The sequence below is a fragment of the Salvia splendens genome, chromosome 17 (assembly GCF_004379255.2).
Source record: "Salvia splendens isolate huo1 chromosome 17, SspV2, whole genome shotgun sequence".
Lineage (NCBI taxonomy): Eukaryota > Viridiplantae > Streptophyta > Magnoliopsida > Lamiales > Lamiaceae > Salvia > Salvia splendens.
Genome location: NC_056048.1, coordinates 25,521,416 through 25,541,869, shown reverse-complemented (window position 1 = coordinate 25,541,869; position 20,454 = coordinate 25,521,416). Strand labels below are relative to the sequence as shown.

Here is a 20,454-nt window from a genome sequence, read left to right as displayed (position 1 = left end):
CTTCCTGTAATTTCTTCTCAATACTACTACTCCAAAACTGTAATAGTGTTTTTTTTATTTATTGTTTAAAAATAATGATATTGTAGTAATATAAAATTTATACCTCGCCTACATAAATATGTAACCACTCACTCCGTCCTTTAAATTTTGTCATAATTTGATCGGGCATGTATTTTAAAAATGTAATGGAATATCAATTGAAAAAGTTAATAGTAGAGAATGAATACTACTTTTATATATTAGTTTTATAATAAAATGTGAATTGAAATGAGATATGGAATATGTACTGAGTCTACTACTAAAAGTGAAATATTTGTGGAATTGACGGAAATGAAAAAGTGTGACAAAATTTAAGGGGAGGAGAACTGATAACATCAAAAATAATAAATTAAGAGAAAAAAATGCAATAAAAATAATTACTACTCCCTCCGTCCCAACTTAATTATCACTATTTTCCATTTCGATCCGTCTCAACTTAATTTTCACACTTCATTTTTTTTACCATAAATCATAAGTAGGTCTCACATTCCACTAACTCACTTCACTCACATTTTATTATAAAACCATATCAAAAAATGGATTTCACATTTCACTAACTTTTCCAACCAACTTTTCTTTGTATTTCTTAAAACCCGTGCCCATTCCAAGAGTGACAATTAAGTTGGAACGAAGGGAGTATAGATATAGACTTATTTTGTATGCACCTGCTAAAATGGATAAACAAGATTATTTTTATGAATAAATAATTTTAAACTAATAATCAAATAATAATGTTATGAACTAATTGACGAATTAAAAAGATACATCATGCGAATTTTAAATAATACTCCCCCGTCCCATAATAGATGTCACACTTGAGAATTGACACGAGATTTTAGGAGGAGGTGTTGTGTGTATTAAATGGAAAGAGAAAATAATATATTTATATTAATGTGAGAGAATTTTTTCCAAAAAAGAAAATGTGACATCTTTTATAGAACAAATTAAAAAGGAAAGTGTGACATCTATTATGGGACGAAGGGAATATACTAGGAGTAAAAAATATCTTCAAAATTATTGAAAAGTCAAAAGTATATACAGATTGCATAACCACTCTTATGCGTGATTATCTCTAGGTTATTTGTCTGTGTCATTCAAAATACCAAGTTACCAAAAACTGGCAGGAACTTTTAATAGTATTAAGAAGTATTTATACTACCATACTGCATAAATTTGACAAGTAAAAGTGACATTAATACACTGGTGAAACAATAGGAAACAATTGAAATAGAAACAAAGAAAGCTCTTCGGAATGGGAGAATCTATTCTTACACAACCACCAATCGATGAACTTAATATTAAGATGATATAAATTTCTTATCCCTCTAGGTTGTGTTCCAAACAAAAGCCTAGTGAAGTCGGGTTCTATCTCGGCTCTCCAGCCCAAAAAATCCACAGCTATGTGGGATTAAGAACATGTACCATTCCATGTAGGATGCAGTAAACTCTTCATGCCTCGGACTGATCATCATTTTCCTCGGGCAGCCCAAATACTCTAAGGTTTCTATCCATCGACCCAACAGCCACGTATTTTGCATCAGGGCCAAACTTGACACTTAATATTTTGCCTGCACCCGTGTAGTGAACGATATGAGACCCAACAGTTAGAGCAAGTAAATACCTCTGCTTGAAAAGCTAAGATACAACTAATATTTGTAGTGCAAACTGCAAAGTTACTGGCAAAGCATGCATCATTATCATCATGGATTGTGAACATGTATGAGGAATATACCTGTGCCGGACAAGTCAGGGAATGTTTTTATGCAATTCCATTCAGATTTGACGTTCGCAACTTGAAAGACTCTGTAATATTACCATGGATGAAATGAATCATTCACAATCAGCGGAAGAGAAAAAACTAATTATTAACGATCTTCACGTATATGTATGCCAACAGCAACTTGATTGAAAAACTTCAGAAAAAATGGAAGAAAACAGAATATCCCTGATATACTCAGTTATAGTATAAATTGCTAGGTGTGTAGAGGAGAACTTTACAAGTGGCAGTTGTGTAATTTTTTTACTTTATTCTTTAATTGGTGGTGGTGGATGGTGGATGGGTGGGGGGATTCAACATGTTAAGTGGAGCCAAATAGTGGTAGTTCAGTACCTGATATCTGATCCTCCTAGAGCAAGGTAACTTCCACTATGGTCGAACTCCACTGCAAAGTCAGAAGGTCTCAGGTGAGGAATGAGAAAACTAATCGATAATCAATCTTGCAGGTTTCCTGTCCCCTATCATATATACAGTCCTCAGAGAGAATACTAATAAACCTCTGAAATATGCATATGTTGACCCACATGCAGAACCATCAATATATATATGCATTTCTAGATTTAGATGCATTCTTGTTTGGATCATCCCCCTGTACATATAAATATAAATATATAGGGATATTCAGTCAGGATACAAAAATAACCTGAATGTGTAGGCGTATTCTCATCATAAGGGGAAAAAGTCCTAAAGTTCTTGAGCCTACGCAGATCCCAAAGCTTAACTCCATCATGTGCTGCAGTCTGAAAGTTCGAACATGATACTGATGGCATAGAAAACTTTGATGTTACATTGTTCACTTTCTTTGAAAGGAAAACCTACCGCCAGGAAGTAACCATTCTCTGAAAATGAAATGGCTGTTACAGCCCCCATATGCCCCTCAAAGCTTGCAACGTTTGACTGCACATTGCCAATGACGATTAGATTAATCACAGAATCAAAAAAGGAAATATCCAGATTGATCGGAAATTTATATAAATGAATCCGCACCTGACTTTTAACATCCCAGATCTTACTAAGCCCTCTAGATGTACCCGTTCCAAGGATGAGACCGTCAGGATGAAAGGCTGCAGACGTGTATCCCTCAGCAGATCCTGATGTATCTTCTACCTGCAAAGAGGATACAGCACAAGTCGGAAGTAAAATTCTAGCCAGAACAGATATATAATCAAAAAGGCAGAGACATAAACATATTTGGTTCCTTTATGTGTTGAGGTCAGAGACAAGGTCTGTACCTGAGTGAGACATAAACCTGAAGAAAGTTCATAAAAGCACCAAGTGCTATCAAGAGAAGCAGTGACAAAGTAGTTATTGGTTGCATGGACTGTAACAGCTTGCACCTGTCACACAAATGTATTGAGCAAAGCTAAATCAGGTGGCAAGCAATCAAGATGTGAAGATATAAAAAACTGTAAAGGAAGGATCATACAAAATAAAAGCACTCTCATTTTCTGCAGAAGTGTAAATTTTCTGCCAATTCAGGTGCATGAAAAGTAGAACTGTCAGCCATTACCTTCCTTTAAAAGTCTTGTGTAGGAAAAAGCTTGACAAACAAGTATAAAAGACAAGAATTAACATGAATTTTGCATGTAAGAGATGACTTTCTTAGATCCAACAACCACTTACAGCTCACATGAATAAATAAGAAAAAGCATACCGCACTAATGCTAATTCAAGCAGCAGACATGTAGCAAAAATATGTGGGCACTTCGGTTTATAAACCTTAACTAAAAGTGTCACCTAGCTTTTAGCATAGATAAGAACAAAAAAACAGAGTACATGAAAAGAAAGATCAAATTTTAATTGGATGAGCTATTAAATACATCATTATAAAAGGTGCTTAAGCAAAAACAAGCCCACCTTTGATTTAGTAAAGAAGGCAACCGTACCCACATTAACAAAACTAAACAGTAAATATCAATCAAAAAGCAATAAATGCATCTTCTTCTTCATAAAGAATAAAAAGCATGGAGATTAATCAGATCATTACTATGCATTATACAATTAGTCAGGAAGAAAGAATCAATAAAAAAAGGTACAAAATACACATATGAGCAATTCACCAGCTTCAAGCCAAATCTTAATCCAGTAGCTACTAAGTATAAATTTTAAACTTTATTTTCTATACGTCTTTCGCTATTGCAATACCACTTTTGTAGTTCTAAAATTCCTATATTTCAATTAGAGTGAACAAGTAATAGAGAACATCACGGTGCTGTCTCAAAGTATCAAAACACATGAGAAGCCATCAATCAAATTGTATCAGATTTAGAATTAACTAACCAGCATTCAAGTAAATTACCTCAGCAGTATGATCCTTCAAAATGTGCCTACAATCAAAATCTCCACCTTCAGAACCTCTCCATACACGAACCGTCTGCAATGAGTAGAATGATATGATGTTGCAGAATAAACCACTTGTAGGAACTAGGAAATATAACTGGCAGAATGCTAACAAGGGTAAGTAAAGCCATATAGTTCACAAAGCACTCCATTGTTCCAAACTATCACAAAACACTCAATTTCCACGTGTCAGTTTTACATAAAAGAACCTAATTCGACCAAAAGCTGTTACAAACATTCTGACAGTTACAATAATGGATAACAGAGTACATGCCTAACAAGAAAAGGTTCCCACAGAAGAAGTGATTATTAGTGCTCTCTCCAATAGTATTTGACAGACTCTCAAATCATTATTATGATAACAATAATTATAGGAGCAAATAGCATAACCACAGTTGAGTAATGTTAAGTCACCTAAAAGGAGAGTAAATGCTCAGAGAAAGTTAGCAACTAACAAAACATGGAGTAATGGAATAATTAAATAGAAGGGAAACAAGAGAGCAAATAATAAGCTAAACTGTACCAATATTAAGCTTTATTAAAAGAGATTAAAATGGGCTAAAATCATGGTTGGTATTACCTTGTCAGCAGAGCCAGTAACTACTAATTCACCTTCCGCAGCAAATTTGACACTTGTAACCTAGAGAAGTACCAAAGAATGTTTTATCCATCTTCATGAAAGAGTCCAAACAAGTTTAAACAGGAGATAAAAAAATAAACATGAAGAACAAGACAATGTTCAGTGCCAACCTTCTTTGAGTGGCCACTGAGAGTAGATACTACTTGGCCTGACGATCTATCAAAAACTACAGCATTCGAGTCAGCCCCAGCAGTGGCAATGAGATCCTAAGAGAAACATCCAGAAGAAGTTGCAAAATGTCTTCATATCAAGAATTTGAATAAATAAGAAAACAGCTAATGAAAAATATATACCTACTAATATCAGAAGGGAAAATTGCAGAGTACTAATCAACAACATATGCTATGGCTATAGCAAAGTTTGGCAATAACATAAAAAGCCAACAGCTCTAGAATAATCACCACCATGTTTATTTGGGATTTTGGGTTTATTGGTCCAAGAAAGATCAAAATCGGAAGGAAGCAAACTGTTGAGAGTTGAATACTCGAGGAAATCCATCACATAAAGATATAGATAGAAAGTGAAGTTTCCGTACCTTAGAGTACAAGATGTCCATCGACAAAATCCCAGGTTTGTTGGTTTTATGAAGAGGATTTACAGTGAGCTGAGTGTACCTCTCCACAGCATCAATAGGAGCCAATGTTAATGGTATCTAGCAAAACACACAAACAAACACATATCCATGAAAACATCATAATATCAGATACACATCTATGATAGAACATCAAAACAGAAGTTTCTGCAAAAAAAAAAACTGATCCAAGGCCACTCTATTTGACAAGAGGCGCAAGACTAGAGTAACCTAGGGCTTACCTGTCGCCTTTTCCTTTGTTGTGAAAGGGCAGAATTGCAATCTGTAAGCTCGGAAATAATACTATTTGAGATTCCTTGCCGAATCCTTTTCCCATCAGGACCCACCTCACTGTCATCGATTGCTACATGCACGATAGAAAATCTAAGAACCCCACACAAGAACTCAAACACAGAATGAACATGAATCTGAGAAATCAAGTACCTCTTTTCCCATTGCTTAAGGCAGCAGCATTTACTGTATCTTGTGCAGATACTGACATGGGTATCTGTCTTTCAGCTTGTGCTAATAGCTCTCTTGCCTCATCTCTTTCTTTTCTCAGCCTTGCAATAACACGACATGCCGCATCATGCTGCAAGGAACAAAGCAAATGTTTGTGATATAATGATATTTATATACCATTCCAACATCAAGAAGATACAATTTGACAAATCCATACCTGATACAAGGCATGGCTAAGCTCTTGCCTGGCAGTATGTAACTGTTGCTCCAATGCAAAATTTGATAACATCAAACCATCCCATTCCTAATGTAAGCAAAACTAAGATCAAACAAGGAAAGAGTGGAAATCTAATAAACGGCAAAGAAACATTACATTTCAATAGATCAATTGTCTAGTATAAATATACGCAACTCATGAATAATTAAATAGCAGCAGTCTCATTGTGGCTTAAAGACTGACACAGTGACACTTATCTATATAAACAAATTAAACTTAATGTGCATGTTTTTATGATTACAAAGTATTTAGTTCAATGATCATTGTAAAAAGCGATATATAAAATCCGTCCTTATGCACAAACAATGCCGAATTTGTGCAGGTATTCCTATATTTTAGTCTAAACAATTTAAACAAGATGAACAAAGATATAGGATGTAAACCAAAAATAAAACAATCCATATATTTTCACTGCATAGGACATCAACAAGCATGTGAAGCAGTAAGCACCAGGAATTTATCAACGCAATTTATTGTTTTGCCCAAGCAATAACTTGCAACATGAACCTCTTAAGTTCAAACTTCTGATATTTTCCGAGGACTAAAAAACAGTGTTAACAAGCAGAGAAAGAGAAAGACGTACTATCTGAAACATTCCCAGCATCCCAGGGATACTAGCAGTCTGCATTGGTCGGGGCTTCACTATCTGGAACAGAGTAACCAAGCCCAAAGTATAAGCACAGTTTCTATGAGAAAGTGATACATATCCTAAGAAATAAACAACAAAAGGTAGCTAATATCCATCCCAACCTATTAGATATTCAGCGATCATACCTTCCCAGAATTGACAGGTAAAATATCATCAATTGTCATAGGCTCTCCAGTAACAGGACATTTACCAAAGTCCTGAACAAATTCAAAAAGAAGAAAGAATTAAAAAGGACAATAAGACAGAAGAAAGTAAAAAATAGTGTATTCCATCACTAACAGATTTATTAACATAATTCACCAATGGAAGATTTTAAGACTTCCGGGGAACAGAGAATACCAAAAGATCACCCGGACAAACATCATCCTACATCTCTTTTGGACTGAATTAGGAAAATCATTCTAGTCTAAAAAATTTTAAAATGTCTCCACTACATATTTTATTTCACAGATCTAGACATTTCTCCAGCACTGTGAAAGGCGGAAAAAAAAGGCTATGCAGGTTAAATTCAATGATTATCCAAGTATTCCTTAAGGAGCTAAATGACTCGTATAGAACTTCACCAGCTTGGATACTACAATGAATATCAAAGAATCGCATATCTTACTTATACAAACTTCCTAAAGTCGACTTATTACAAACAGTCATTTGATTACTCACTCCAATGAAATGGTTTAGAAATCAAACATGCTAAATTTCCCTCTGGAATTTCAAAATCCTTCCGACCTAAATTTTTCTCTGTAATCAAACACGAGATAATTCAACAAAAATGTAAAAAGCTAAAGGAAAGATAAATCCAATCAACAGGTAAAATCGAGCTACCTTAAAATAGAAATGCTACAGATTATTATAAAAACAAAAAAATACGAACCGAGATATGGAGCTTCCTAAAGTCGACTTATTACAAAATAGGCATTTCATTACTCACTACAATGAAATGGTATAGAAATTAAACAAGCTAAAATTCCCCGGGACTTTAAAATCCTTCCGACCTAAATTTTCTCTGTAACCAAACACGAGACAATTCAACAAAAATGTAAAAAGCTAAAGGAAAGAGAAATTCAATCAACAGGTAAATCGAGCAACCGTAACGTAGAAATGCCACAATTATTAAAAAAACAAAAATAAAGAAAAAAAAACGAACCGAGACATGGCGCTCGATTAAGCGCTTCTCAAAGAGGAGTCCAGAACTTTTTGAGATAACAGGTTCCTCCGGCACCTCGCCAGAAACTGCGAACAAAATGTATGTGTAAAATTATAAAATACATGCAAAATAGAGGAAGGCAATGGTTGCGAGAATAAAAATGGTGGATTTACTTGAACAATTCATGGCGTATGTCAATTTGCTCTGGATCCGCTAGGGTTAATGGTCCTGCAACAGAGAAAGAGAGAAAAAGGGGAAACGTAAATTGCCTTTCAAAGTTATAAATTTGGAGGGGCGAAATTGCTACTGCCAATGCGGTTTATGCTAATGCCAAGCCTGTTAGAGCATCCACTAAAGCCTTGGGTTAGATTAAATAGTCCTAGTATATGATAGCTCAGGATGGGCTTTGTCTAGGATAAAATTAGTATTGATTTTCATGTTATTGTTTGATTTATTATATTAATTATATTTATTGTGGTTAATTAATATAATTTTAATTAATTATGAAATAAATTCTTGTGAATGAATCAGGTGAGTACTAAATTAAGTGACTAGTATGTTAATGTTTTAATTGATGACATCAACTAAGAGAGAGAAGAGAGGGGTGAGATTAAATTAATCGGAGGGTTAGTGGTGCGATAAGTTGTCTGCCTTAAACACTGAAAGTGCCACTATTGAGATGGGCTTGACACGGGCCTTGCGGGCTGAGATTAATTTGGATTGCGGCAACCGAACATCGAATTAGTGAGCTGGGGAGACACAATTTAATGTAATATACCTAACCGAACGCCTCCTAAGAGGACTAGCAACAACCTAGCAATAGTCTAACCTAAAACACTTCTTAGAGATCACCAATGGGAGATGTAAATGGAGAGGTAAACTAATATAACTAACATATTTAGCTTTTTTCATGAAAATTATTCTTCAATGGAAGAGGTATCTGAGAAGGTATTATACCTCTCCATCAATGGAAATCTTATAACTACCATATTTGTCTTTTTTTCATGAAAAACCCGTCTCCAAGGGGAAAGGTATTCGAGAAGGTATTACACTTTATATTTTTTAATGCATTTTATACTATTATTTTATTTTTAAAAAATAATTTACCTTTCTATATACCTTTTCCATTTGGAATGTGTTACTTATTATATTGGTATATTTCACTTTAAAGAAGATAAATACATAATATATCTTTTCTATATACCTTCTCCCCTTAGAGATACTCTTACTACATTATCATGTCCTTCCAACAGTCTAACCAATGTCCTAGCCTCCCCACATCCTAGTAAGCCCTAACATTCTTTTTATCAAATTAATAACAAATACTGAATTAATTGATTTTTATCAAATATTAAAAAATAAGTGCAATAAGTTATATATATAAAGTAAAAATAAAAAAAATGAAAAATTGGCTCGGCTCGCCTATTACTTCGCAATAGCCACCGCCTAGCCCTCAAGTCCATGCCCTAGCTCTAGGGCTTTTTTTTGTCCTCTCGGCTAGTCTATCGCAATAGCGGAGTAGCCGAGCACCTAGCCACGCACCGGTAGCTAGGGCGCTGGCTAGTCCACTATTGTGGATACTCTTAGCTTCCCTTATTTACCCTTATTTTTCAGTAAATAGATACTCCCTCAGTCCACGAATAGAAGTCTTTTTTTCATTTTAGTCAGTCTGCAAATAGGAGTCCTGATTCACTTTTATTATAAATAGTAATAGGTTCCACCTTTCACTAACTCATTCCACTAACATTTCATTTAAAACTAATATATACTTTATGTACAACATTAGTTCTACTATTATTTATATATTGTAGAACATTTTATGTACAACAATAGTACTATCATTATTTATATCTTCTTCACAATTTTAATATGTGTTAGTATTTTATGTACAACATCATGGTGTTAATACCATTATTTATATCTTACACATAATTTTAATTTTGTGTACGATGTGTAAACTTACATTGGAAGTTCTATATTCATATGAAATAAACTTTACTCGCATAGAAACTCCCCTTGATAAAAATAAGTATTCTTCTTCAATATTGTAATTGTAAATGTGCATGATGAACTCGATGCGTTATTATAATTTTATCGATTTTTCAAATCTTTAATATCAAATATTTCTTTCTATAATACTTAGTTAACAATCCTTAAAAATCTCTAAAGATCCCAAAAAAACTTAAGAGCATCTACAATGGGGCGCCTTAAGGGGCGCCCTAAAGCCCGCCCTATGCACCGCCACGTTAGCATTTTATCCTCCTGCCCTTCCACCTGCAGTGGGACGCCTTAAGGCGCGCCCTAAGGGGCGCCCTAAGCATTTTCTTATATTTGAATACTTAAATAACTACAAAAATTGTGGAAAACCTTCATTTCATTTATAAAATTAATACATTACAATGCGAATTAAAAAAAACGCAAACTCATCGACGGCGGTTACGGCCCACACTTCTTCAACCATGTCGTTCATGAGCTGCGCATGGTCGTGTTGGTTGCGCATTGAGGCATGTCTAGATAGAACCTCATTGAAGCCCGTCGGTAATCCTCGAGCGGGGGGCTCGGTCGCCGTGCTGGAGGAGCTAGATGCACTTTCGTCATCGGTCCAATCGGTGATGCTCCCACCTTCATGTTCAACTATCATGTTGTGCAAGATTATGCACGCATACATGACATCGGCGAGGACTTCCTTGAACCAGAGACGGCCCGACCCTTTCACTATTGCCCAGCGTGCTTGGAGCACACCAAATGCCCGCTCCACATCCTTCCGCGCTGCCTCCTGGTTTTGCGCAAATAAAACTCTCTTCTCACCAATTGGGCAGCTGATCGTCTTCAGAAAAACAGGCCACCTTGGGTATATGCCACCGGCCAAATAGTACCCCATGTGGTATTGGCGCATGTTGGCAGTGAACTCGATGGCTGAGCCGTTGCCGTTGCATTGCTAGGTGAAGAGGGTGGATGAGTTGAGGACGTTGATGTCGTTGTTCGACCAGGCTACACCGAAGTAAGCATGCTAGATCCAGAGCCAATGGTCAGCGACTGCTTCGAGGATCATCGTCGGGTGGCTGCCCTTGTATCCACTAGTGAATTAGCCTCTCATCGCCGTCGGTCAATTCTTCCACTTCCAGTGCATACAGTCGATGCTCCCTAGCATCCCAGGAAAGTCGTGCGCCGTCTTGTGCATTCTCATTAGGCCCTGGCAATCTACAGCTGTCGGCTTTCGCAAATATGTGTCGTTGTATGCCTCCACAACTCCCCTACAAAATCTCTTCAGGCACTCGCGGCCTGTTGTATCCCCGACGTGGAGGTACTCGTCGAACATGTCAGCTCTGGTACCGTAGGCCAACTGACGGAGTGCAACTGTGCACTTCTGCAACGGCGTAAGTCCAGGTCTGCCGATGTCATCTTCTCGATACTGGAAGTATTTATCACGTGACTCCAACGTCTGGACAATGCTGAGAAAAAGGTAACGAGGCATTCTAAACCAGCAACGGAAAACCGTAGGGCCCCACCGTGGTTGCTCGGCAAAATAGTCTGCAAATAGATGTTCGTGAGCTACGTCGTGTTCGCGTGGGACAAACGTCCGACGTCGAATAGGCCTGGGGATCTGCTCCGCCGCCGCTGTCGCCTCCGCCTCCTCGCGTTGCATTATGGCTAAGCATTCCTCCACTGCGTCGTGCACAGCTGCATTTAAGGCTCGAGTCAAGGTTGGACTACCGTCCTCCGAGGAACTCCGGTCGTCGTCGTGGTTCATTTTGGTTTGTGATGAAAGATGGAGAAACGTGAGAGATGAGAGAAATGAGAGATGCGAGAAATGTTCGTATGAAAAATAGAGTGACAATAGACAAATTTCGAATTTTAAAAATAAATAACAAAAAATAAAAACGCGTCTCATCGTCCGTGCCATCGTCCGTGGTGCCCACAGTGCGCGGACGATGCCCTATCGTCCGCGCTTCGTCCGCGGACTAAGCTTAGGGCGCGAACGACGCATCGTCCGTCGTCCGCGGAGCCACAGTGGCGGATGCTCTAAAAAATTTATGTAACTCTCTATATTCAAAAGTATGTTTTTGCATACCAATTAAATTGAAGGTAATTTTACTAGAAGTCTAATGAAATATCAATCACAAACATTCGGACGAAGAAATTTGCATGAAAATGTAATTTGTATATATATTAATAACGACCTAGAATATAATGTTCTTCATTTAATTATTATAATGTTATAAGTCATTGTATAATGACTTAAGTGCAATGTATATAATGCCAAAAAAATGTATAATATTTAAGTTTTTTTTTCAAATTTGCAATCAGTTGTGGTTCAGTGTATTGAGTGATCGAAAATAATTTTTTCATCGATGCACACTCAAACTTCAAATTAGTACTCCCTCCGTCCCACGCTACTTGCACATTTCATTTTCGGACTGTCCCAAACTATTTACACTATTTCTATTTTAGATAAAAAAAAATTTCTGGTATTTAATTAAAATATTAGAGTTAGTTCGTGTTTCCTTTATCAAGTGTGGCCTTATTCCACTTAAAATTTTAATTTAATTACACTAATTACTCATGTTCAAATTTACATTGTCAAAGTGAAAAGTGCGAGTAGCATGGAACGGAGGGAGTATGATATTGTCCGCTTTGAGCTAAGTTTTCACGGTTTTGCTTTTCGGTTGCTCTCCAAAATGCCTCGTACTAATTGAATTTGGGTAACATTTATATATTGTTTGCAACTTTACTCATATTCATCGTTGTCATATTATTTCACCCTAACAAAACCAAATAGCAGAAATTTATTTCTTAGGAGATTGTTGAAACTAATTAAAATAGAGAAAAATTTCCATTAGTTCATCGCGTGGTTGAATGGAAATTTGGTGACACACAATGAAAGGACTCACTCTCTATTTGTCCATGCTAATTTCCAATGAAAGAACTCTTTTATTACAAAAAAATACACTATTATATCAGAGCATTACATTTAATTTTTAATCGTTTTCATTCTCGCCCTCTCCCGAAGATTTGGTTGTAAGAAACGCGTATGGACAAGCAATAAGATCGGTTTGACTAGATGTCCCACCAAACTATATATAAGGATATTATTGCCTCCACACATTATAATAATATTGATTTCGAGAGTTAGTACCCTTCTTTCATTCTCTCTCATCATTTCATAATCTCTCTCATAAAACCAAACCCCCCAAAATAACAAAAGATCTTACTTACTTTCTTGTCCGATACATATATGGTTTTGAAGTTTTAGCTACCATTTGTTTTTGGGGTTTAATTTCAACCTCTGAATAAATCGAAAGTGGCGATGAGAAAAATGTTGTAAGCATGTATTCCTAGGAAAGCCGATCCGATCTTTTTTTTGTGTGTTTTAGTTTGTTATTATTCTAAATTTAATTGTGGGAGAGAATAATGTTGCAGGAGATGGTTCATCCACAAGATCAGCAACTCTCCATTGTAATTGCCTTTGGCTTCTGATTAATATTCTTTTATATATTCATGCAATTTTTTCTTAAGCCATTTCTATTGAAGGTTATACTTTTCTGGTATAATTTGTTTATATCTGCAATAATATAGATTGGTTTCTCCTTCTTATTTGATGAGGTAATCTTTGAATATTTATTTTATATTTACAATAACGAAAATAAAATGAATGCATAAAATTGCAAAATAATGGAAAAATGAAAAGTGAGATGAGTCTGTGGCTTGGAATATGGATGATCGCATATTTATACAGATACGTACACATCAACGGATCCAGAACCAGAAACATAGCCTATTATTTATGACAAAGTACATTTGTTAGAATTGGGAGAGACATTAGATTAAAATAAATAATTTGGTGGCTACGCCTTTGTGCATATCCATTGCGTGGAATGAACGAATGTGGAGGAGGCTTAAGGTGTTTTCCACTATATTAGAGTAGAATTATAATTTTCAATGCAAATTAAAAAAAAAATCCCAACATGATATTGTTAATAATAATTATGAGGATTGAGAGAACGATACTCGACGCTCCCCCCAAATCCATCACTACTACTACATGTACATAATAATGATTTCAAGCAATATGTTTGGAGTGAGTATATAATTAAATAGGGTTGATACATGAACTTAGTATTTAATTAGGTCAATCATGGCTAATTTGTTTATTTTGTTAGCAGGAGGCAATCAGTGGAAACCATGTATTGGAATTCAGCGAGTCTGAATTATTCCCAAATTCAGATGTTGGGTCAACCATCTTTGAAAAACACCCTTCTTATCAAATACAGCTCTCCAGCATTACCGCCGGAATGAGCATACTCGACGACAATGAAATCCCGCCGCCACCATCCACCAACACCATGCCCCCGCCGATACTATTCGACGACGACAGTGACATTTCGGCCGCTATAGATTTCACCACTTCCCCATCCTTCTCCTATCACCAATACCTCAGCAGCAGCAGCAACAACAACGACAACGACGATGATGCTAATCAAGACGCATTCGACATATCCTCCTTGAGCAGCCAGCTCGACATGGCGCCAAACGGATCTTCGTATGGCGAGCGGTGGCCAGGGTATGAGGAGGAGTGCATGCCGTCTTTCATGCGGCTGAAGGCGTCTCAGCCGCAGCCGGCCTCTCTGATGGACTCCATGATGGTGCCGTATCTGCCGCCGCCTACGGTTCCGTTCCCATCGGCGCAAAGCTCAGGGGCTTTCATGGGGATGTTGCCATCTCAAGATTTGGAATTTCAAGTAGATAATACTGGATTTTTCATCCCTGATAATATGCAGAGAGTTTTCAACTGCTCGACCGATCTCCAGGTAATTCACACTTGACAAAATAAGAAAGGTTTTTATTTGAATGAACTAATACAAAAAAATAAAAAAAATTAAAGATGTGTGAGTTGCCTAAAAATACATGAATAAAAATAGATCTTACTTATACATAATGATCATCACTTTTTCTATAATTAATTGAATTAAAGATAGAATCTCATTAAGATTCGGTTAATCTAACTTCACATATCAAAACTAACATAGTATTAGAGCAGGCTCTATGTTTAAACCAAACGGGTCATCGAAGCCAACGGGCTCAGAATCTAACAAAAAAAAGACGAAATTAGAAATTTATACCGAGGAAGACAAAAATATACAATAAATGTTAAGAATTTAAAGGGGGCATTTAATGAAAGATTTAAATAAATAGATTATGTATATAGGAGGAGGATTTGAGATGAAACATTTGCTCCTCTAGCTTAATTCTAAGATTCATCCATAAGCGTGCTTAAATATTCATATATGAGTTGTCTCACAGTGAATATGATATTTAAAGATCAGCCTATTTGATATTACTCTCATTATATTGATTTATCTCCCCTTCATATATTAGATACGCTTCAATATATGGGATCGAGCCTAGCCCTTGTGAAATCGAACGAAAGAGCCATGCTAACATTTTCCATATAGCAAAAACAAATTATATCCATGTAGGTAAAAATGGGGAAATAATAATAAACTCATTTTGACTACTAGTAATATTCACATTTCTCGATTTCATTAGCTACTATTTTCACATTTTTGTTTATTTAACTATAATTTTCTATTATTTCTTATTTAATCACTTATTTTTTGTGGGACTCTTTAACTAAGACACTTAGTAATGAAAGCCAACATCTATACCATGGAGGAGCAACCACAGCCACCACTTCATCTCTAGCATCAGAGATTTCAAGCTTGGAAGATCCCACATACAAAGTGGGCAAAATCTCAGTCGAAGAAAGGAAAAGAAAGATTCATAGATACTTGAAGAAGAGGAATGAAAGAAACTTCAGTAAGAAAATCAAGGTCATCATTTTCGTGTATATATATATATATATTCTAAATTAATAAATTTTTCTGCAATATATATAATCACGTGCATATATGTATATGAATGCATGCATGGATGCAGTATGCTTGTCGGAAAACCCTCGCAGACAGCAGGCCTAGAGTGAGAGGAAGGTTTGCTAAGAATGATGAATTGGGAGAAGTTGGGAGACATATGGGAAACAACCATGAAGATGATGTGGATGAAGATTTTGGTCTATATTCAACTTCCATACCGGATCGTCGAAGAAAGGTACGTCTCATTTTTGATATTTTGTTCTAGGCAAATTGCCTGAAAACCCGTTAAATTTGGTCAAATTCGAGTATGTCCTGTAACTTTCAACAAAATGACACTTTTCTGTAAAAAAAAATTGAGCATTGCATGCCGATTTTTTTTGGATGGTGTTGCTGCTATTTTTCAATAAAACAACACCATATTATAAAAATGACGACGTCGTTTAATTTAACCGGTGCGTTTGATTTCCTTGTGGACATATTAGATACAGTTTCACTAAAAACTTTTATTGTGAAATTATTGAAACAAATTCAAGCTCCATGAATTTTCCAGCTAATTTTGAAAATTATTCAAATTCAATTATCAAATGAATTTGAATGTGACCAAACTTTATTATTATTTTTATAATGTGCATTTAATTTTGTATATATGTGGTGTTTTAGGTTGTGAAAGAAGAAGATGACTCCTCGGATATTTTGGCACATATAAGTGGAGTACATTCTTTGAAGTGTAACTATCCAATTCAATCTTGGATCTAAGTAGGGAGTTGATTAATTTGAGCAATTAATTTGGCATATGTGATGCTTTGGATAAATCTTAAGACCTATTTTATCTTTATATTAACAACCACCATGAAGTTGTTATTAGCAATGTATTTGTATAGAGTAAATATATACACGTAATTAGTTATTAGTAAAACTACACGTTATATAAGTAAGTGATATTTGTAAAAATATGTTGCAAAAGATCAATTACATTTGACCGATTCATCAAATTAGTGTCAAATAGTTCGTACAATATATTTTTATAATATGATTTTATTTATCTTTCATAAAAACAAAACACTTCATAGTTCTACGGTATAAAAGTTCTCATTTTCTGCACAATAAATTTCCCAACCAAAATGTCTTCTTTCCCTAAAACCCAAACCTATTCTTATCCTCAAAAATATTTTTTTTTCCTAAACCCCAAATCTTCTCTTATACAAATTCAAAAATGACAATTTCCTAACCCCAAGTCCAATAGAATAGTGAGAGATAAATCACAGTAGATTTCAAGTTATTCTTCAAGAAAATGATCTCATACCCGATGCACATAATAAGAAACCAACACTATAAATGAAACTTCCATATTACCGCTTAAGAAGAAGCCAACACAACACTACAAATGAAACTTCCATATTACCGCTAACCTAAAATCTTATAACACTTAGTAAATTCCTTAAAAACCAATTAAGCTATTTTCCTCATGCCAATGAATCAAACCTAAAATCTACTCCCTCGTTCCCCTAAAAATAAACCTAAAAATAGGAACACTTAGTAAATTCCTTAAAAACCAATTAAGCTATTTTCCTCATGCCAATGAATCAAACCTAAAATCTACTCCCTCGTTCCCCCTAAAAATAAACCTAAAAATAGGAACTTTTAAAAGATTTTAATGCAAAATCGATAAAAAAAAATTTCTCTTTTTCAAGGGTGGACCAAACAGTTTTTTTTTTTCTATTTTCATAAAACAAAAGAAGTACTTAATTAATTACTCCTACCTTCTTAAAAACTAGCTAAGCTACCCGTGTAAAAAATAATGCCCTATTTCAAAACAAAAAATTTGATGCCCTAGTTAATTTTTTTGAAAAAATAAAGATAAAAAACGCTTAACCTTCAGCCATATTTTATTTATTGCTAATTCATAAATAGTCAAAGATAGATGTTTATATTTTACTACTACAACATCTTGAAATAAGCTTATCAAATTCACTTGATCTTGCCCTCGGCACCCATCTGCATTTTGGCGCAGTAATCGAACAAACTCCCATCGAAACAACGTCGTATCGCCTCTTTCGAAAGGTAACCTTCCTCGTCCCTCGCTAGAATATACAGACTTGTCCACTCCACCTTGCTACCCACCCTGCACATTCAATGTTTTTAATCAAAATTTTAAATAAAAGTTAAATTAAGCTTGAAAAATTAAGTTCTTATAGTTTTTAGATTAATCTTGCAACAAAAACAAGGAAATACATTAATTATAGTACTATTAAAACTTTCAATATAAAATATGCATTTAAATGATATTCAATTTTCAAAATGTGTTAATCAAGAGTATACATACCCCCCAAAAAAATATAATTTAAAAAATTTACTATAATATTCTAAGAAAATTTTCAAAATGATTTGAGCTCAATTAAGGGGATGATAAGACTTATTTAGGGAGGAAGAAGATCATCATCACATGAGTAATTCAAATAAAGATTAGATGAAGATGATGATTCATACCACCCAAAAAGGTCGAATGCTTCTCGGTTTGCTTCGGTCATGCTCCACATCTCACCATACGAGAGTTTATCCGGGAATGTTTCGGCGTGCTTACTAAACATGTTCTCAAATTCCGAAGGGCAGTACCTGATTATTAATCTCCAATCAGAGTTCATTAATCAGGTAATTAGTTCGAATCGATACCTACCTTCCTTCTCTATCGTATGTTCGCGAACTGCTCCCGTGCTTGGCCTTGTGTATGTTGTAAAGGTAAATCGGGAAGAAAGGAGACGGAATCCACCCCTGACAAAATCCAAAACCATTTGGTACTATACATGCATGCATGTATAGCATAAGTGGGTAGATCGAGAACTTACCGGAAGTGTTGCATAACTCATTGAAAGATTGATGAAGATCGCCATTACGAAGGAGGCGATCATGTTGAAGCCGAGCTGGCGAAAGCCGGAATAAGTCTCCCATGGATATATGATGCCATCATCATCTTGATCAAAGAAAGCACAATGTTGTTGCAACACACTCAAGTTGTTGTGTGCCAGACCCCGCGTCCCGTTCGGGTGGTCCATATCCGGGGCTATCAATCCCCTAGCCATATCTGAAAGAGCGACTCACTAAGTATTTAAATAGATTTTCACATTTACAATTGTAAAACCTCAAAATAAGCGTATCTCCATATGTTCCATGTTTTACTTTGCTAAGGAAGGTGGTGTTTGGTTTACAAGATAAAATAGTATTAGCAAGATATAATCTAGAATTAAATTGGGAGAGTTAATTACCACATGACTATCCATCTAGGACTGAGTCATGAGATTCAGTCTAGCGAACCAAACTTAGGTACTCCACAAATTTAATCAAAGGATATAAACTTGCAAACCAAACCCCCATAAAAGAATTCCCAAGGCCAGATCCACAGTAATAAAGTAAAAATTTCCAAATAAGTTTTTACTCATCAAATTGAAGTATTATGTAACCGATACGTAGGGATTAATAATTATCGCTACAAGGGAAATAAATCAAAGGTAAATAAACTAATGAAATCAAATCATAACTTATAGAAAATAAGAATAATATTACTCTATTTATATATGTCCGTCGTTACTTGTTATTAGTTTCAGTTTCATTTTTGGTCGTTACTTGTTATTAGTTTCAGTTTCATTTTTGGTCCATCTGACAATACTTATTTTTATACTACTTCTCACCATGAATCTCATGTGACACTACCTCATTTCACTCACATTTTATTATAAAATATTAAAATTAATACTTAAAAAAATAAGATCCACGTTCCACTAACTTCTCTACTCATTTAAAATTCGAGCCGAATCAACTTGTGAAAATTAAATAAAACGGAAAAGATAAGAAACTGACATGGCTTAGGGATGGAGGTTTCCAAGTCGGTCCGCACAGGGCGCTGCATAGTGACCGGAGCGAGAGGAGCCTCCGGCGACAATGCGGCATTTCTGTCCGTACTACCGGCGGCAACAGCGTAAGATTTTGCCATCGCAAACGCTGATTCTGAGCTAAATCCTTTGATTTTCCGTATTGAGAAAGGAGAGAGTGAGTTAGATATAGAGAATGGCGGGGCGGTGGCGAGAGAGAAGGAGAATGCGTGGCGGGCATGCAGAGCGGTGGCGGCACGTGACTTCTCGCGCGAGGCTTTGACTTGACACGTAAGATAGCATGTGGCACAACCGGGTCGGGCGGATCTTGGTCTCGGGTCCATGTCGGGTCTCCGCTTCGGTTTATTATGCACGTCGATTGTCATTTTATTTTACATACGGATAATATCAATGGGAATGATGAAGTTTAATAGCAGTAATTGATTAATAATATAGATGTTAGTTAAAAAGTTTTAAAATTTAGGTATTTTTGAAATATTACTAAAAATATGAGATATTTTAACGATGAGTATTAAAACGGTTTGTTTTGAATAATTTTACCAATATTTAGGTATTTTTGAAATATTACTAAATACTAACATTTACAATAAATTTGCTTATCTATTTACACTAAAATTTAATTTATTTAGTGTAAATATGACTTCAAATATGATTTTACTTCAACTATTTACACTAAACTCAAATTTTAAACAATATTCTTTATATCATGTTTTTTTATATTCATAAAATTTTAAAAAGTTTTTATATTTAATTTAATGTAAAGCTAAAGATAAATATCTTTTTACTTTTAAAAACTAAAA

General features: G+C 35.4%; 3 protein-coding genes across 3 annotated transcripts; 1 reads left to right on the top strand and 2 right to left on the bottom strand.

Annotated features, from left to right (window-relative positions):
- Nucleotides 1-1,243: 1,243 nt before the first annotated feature.
- On the bottom strand, nt 1,244-8,222 carry LOC121773342 (pre-mRNA-processing factor 19 homolog 1-like). Its single transcript, XM_042170169.1, has 18 exons — nt 8,073-8,222; nt 7,900-7,985; nt 6,881-6,952; nt 6,690-6,752; nt 6,047-6,133; nt 5,812-5,959; nt 5,610-5,731; nt 5,332-5,448; nt 4,907-5,002; nt 4,737-4,796; nt 4,116-4,190; nt 3,049-3,153; nt 2,804-2,923; nt 2,636-2,713; nt 2,460-2,556; nt 2,150-2,201; nt 1,772-1,842; nt 1,244-1,607 (listed from the first exon to the last, which is right to left on the bottom strand). The coding sequence occupies exons 1-18, from the start codon at nt 8,083-8,085 to the stop codon at nt 1,489-1,491; spliced, it is 1,581 nt and encodes a 526-aa protein (XP_042026103.1). The 5' UTR covers nt 8,086-8,222; the 3' UTR covers nt 1,244-1,488.
- A 6,382-nt stretch (nt 8,223-14,604) lies between these two features.
- Nucleotides 14,605-16,622, top strand: LOC121774688 (zinc finger protein CONSTANS-LIKE 4-like). Its single transcript, XM_042171551.1, has 4 exons — nt 14,605-14,708; nt 15,537-15,731; nt 15,838-16,005; nt 16,431-16,622. The coding sequence occupies exons 1-4, from the start codon at nt 14,610-14,612 to the stop codon at nt 16,524-16,526; spliced, it is 558 nt and encodes a 185-aa protein (XP_042027485.1). The 5' UTR covers nt 14,605-14,609; the 3' UTR covers nt 16,527-16,622.
- Nucleotides 16,623-17,738: 1,116 nt separating this feature from the next.
- Nucleotides 17,739-19,755, bottom strand: LOC121774530 (peroxygenase-like). The gene is made up of 5 exons (XM_042171389.1): nt 19,623-19,755; nt 18,614-18,849; nt 18,445-18,539; nt 18,258-18,383; nt 17,739-17,892 (listed from the first exon to the last, which is right to left on the bottom strand). Exons 1-5 carry the CDS (start codon nt 19,753-19,755, stop codon nt 17,739-17,741), a joined length of 744 nt encoding a protein of 247 aa, XP_042027323.1.
- Between the last annotated feature and the right edge of the window lie 699 nt (nt 19,756-20,454).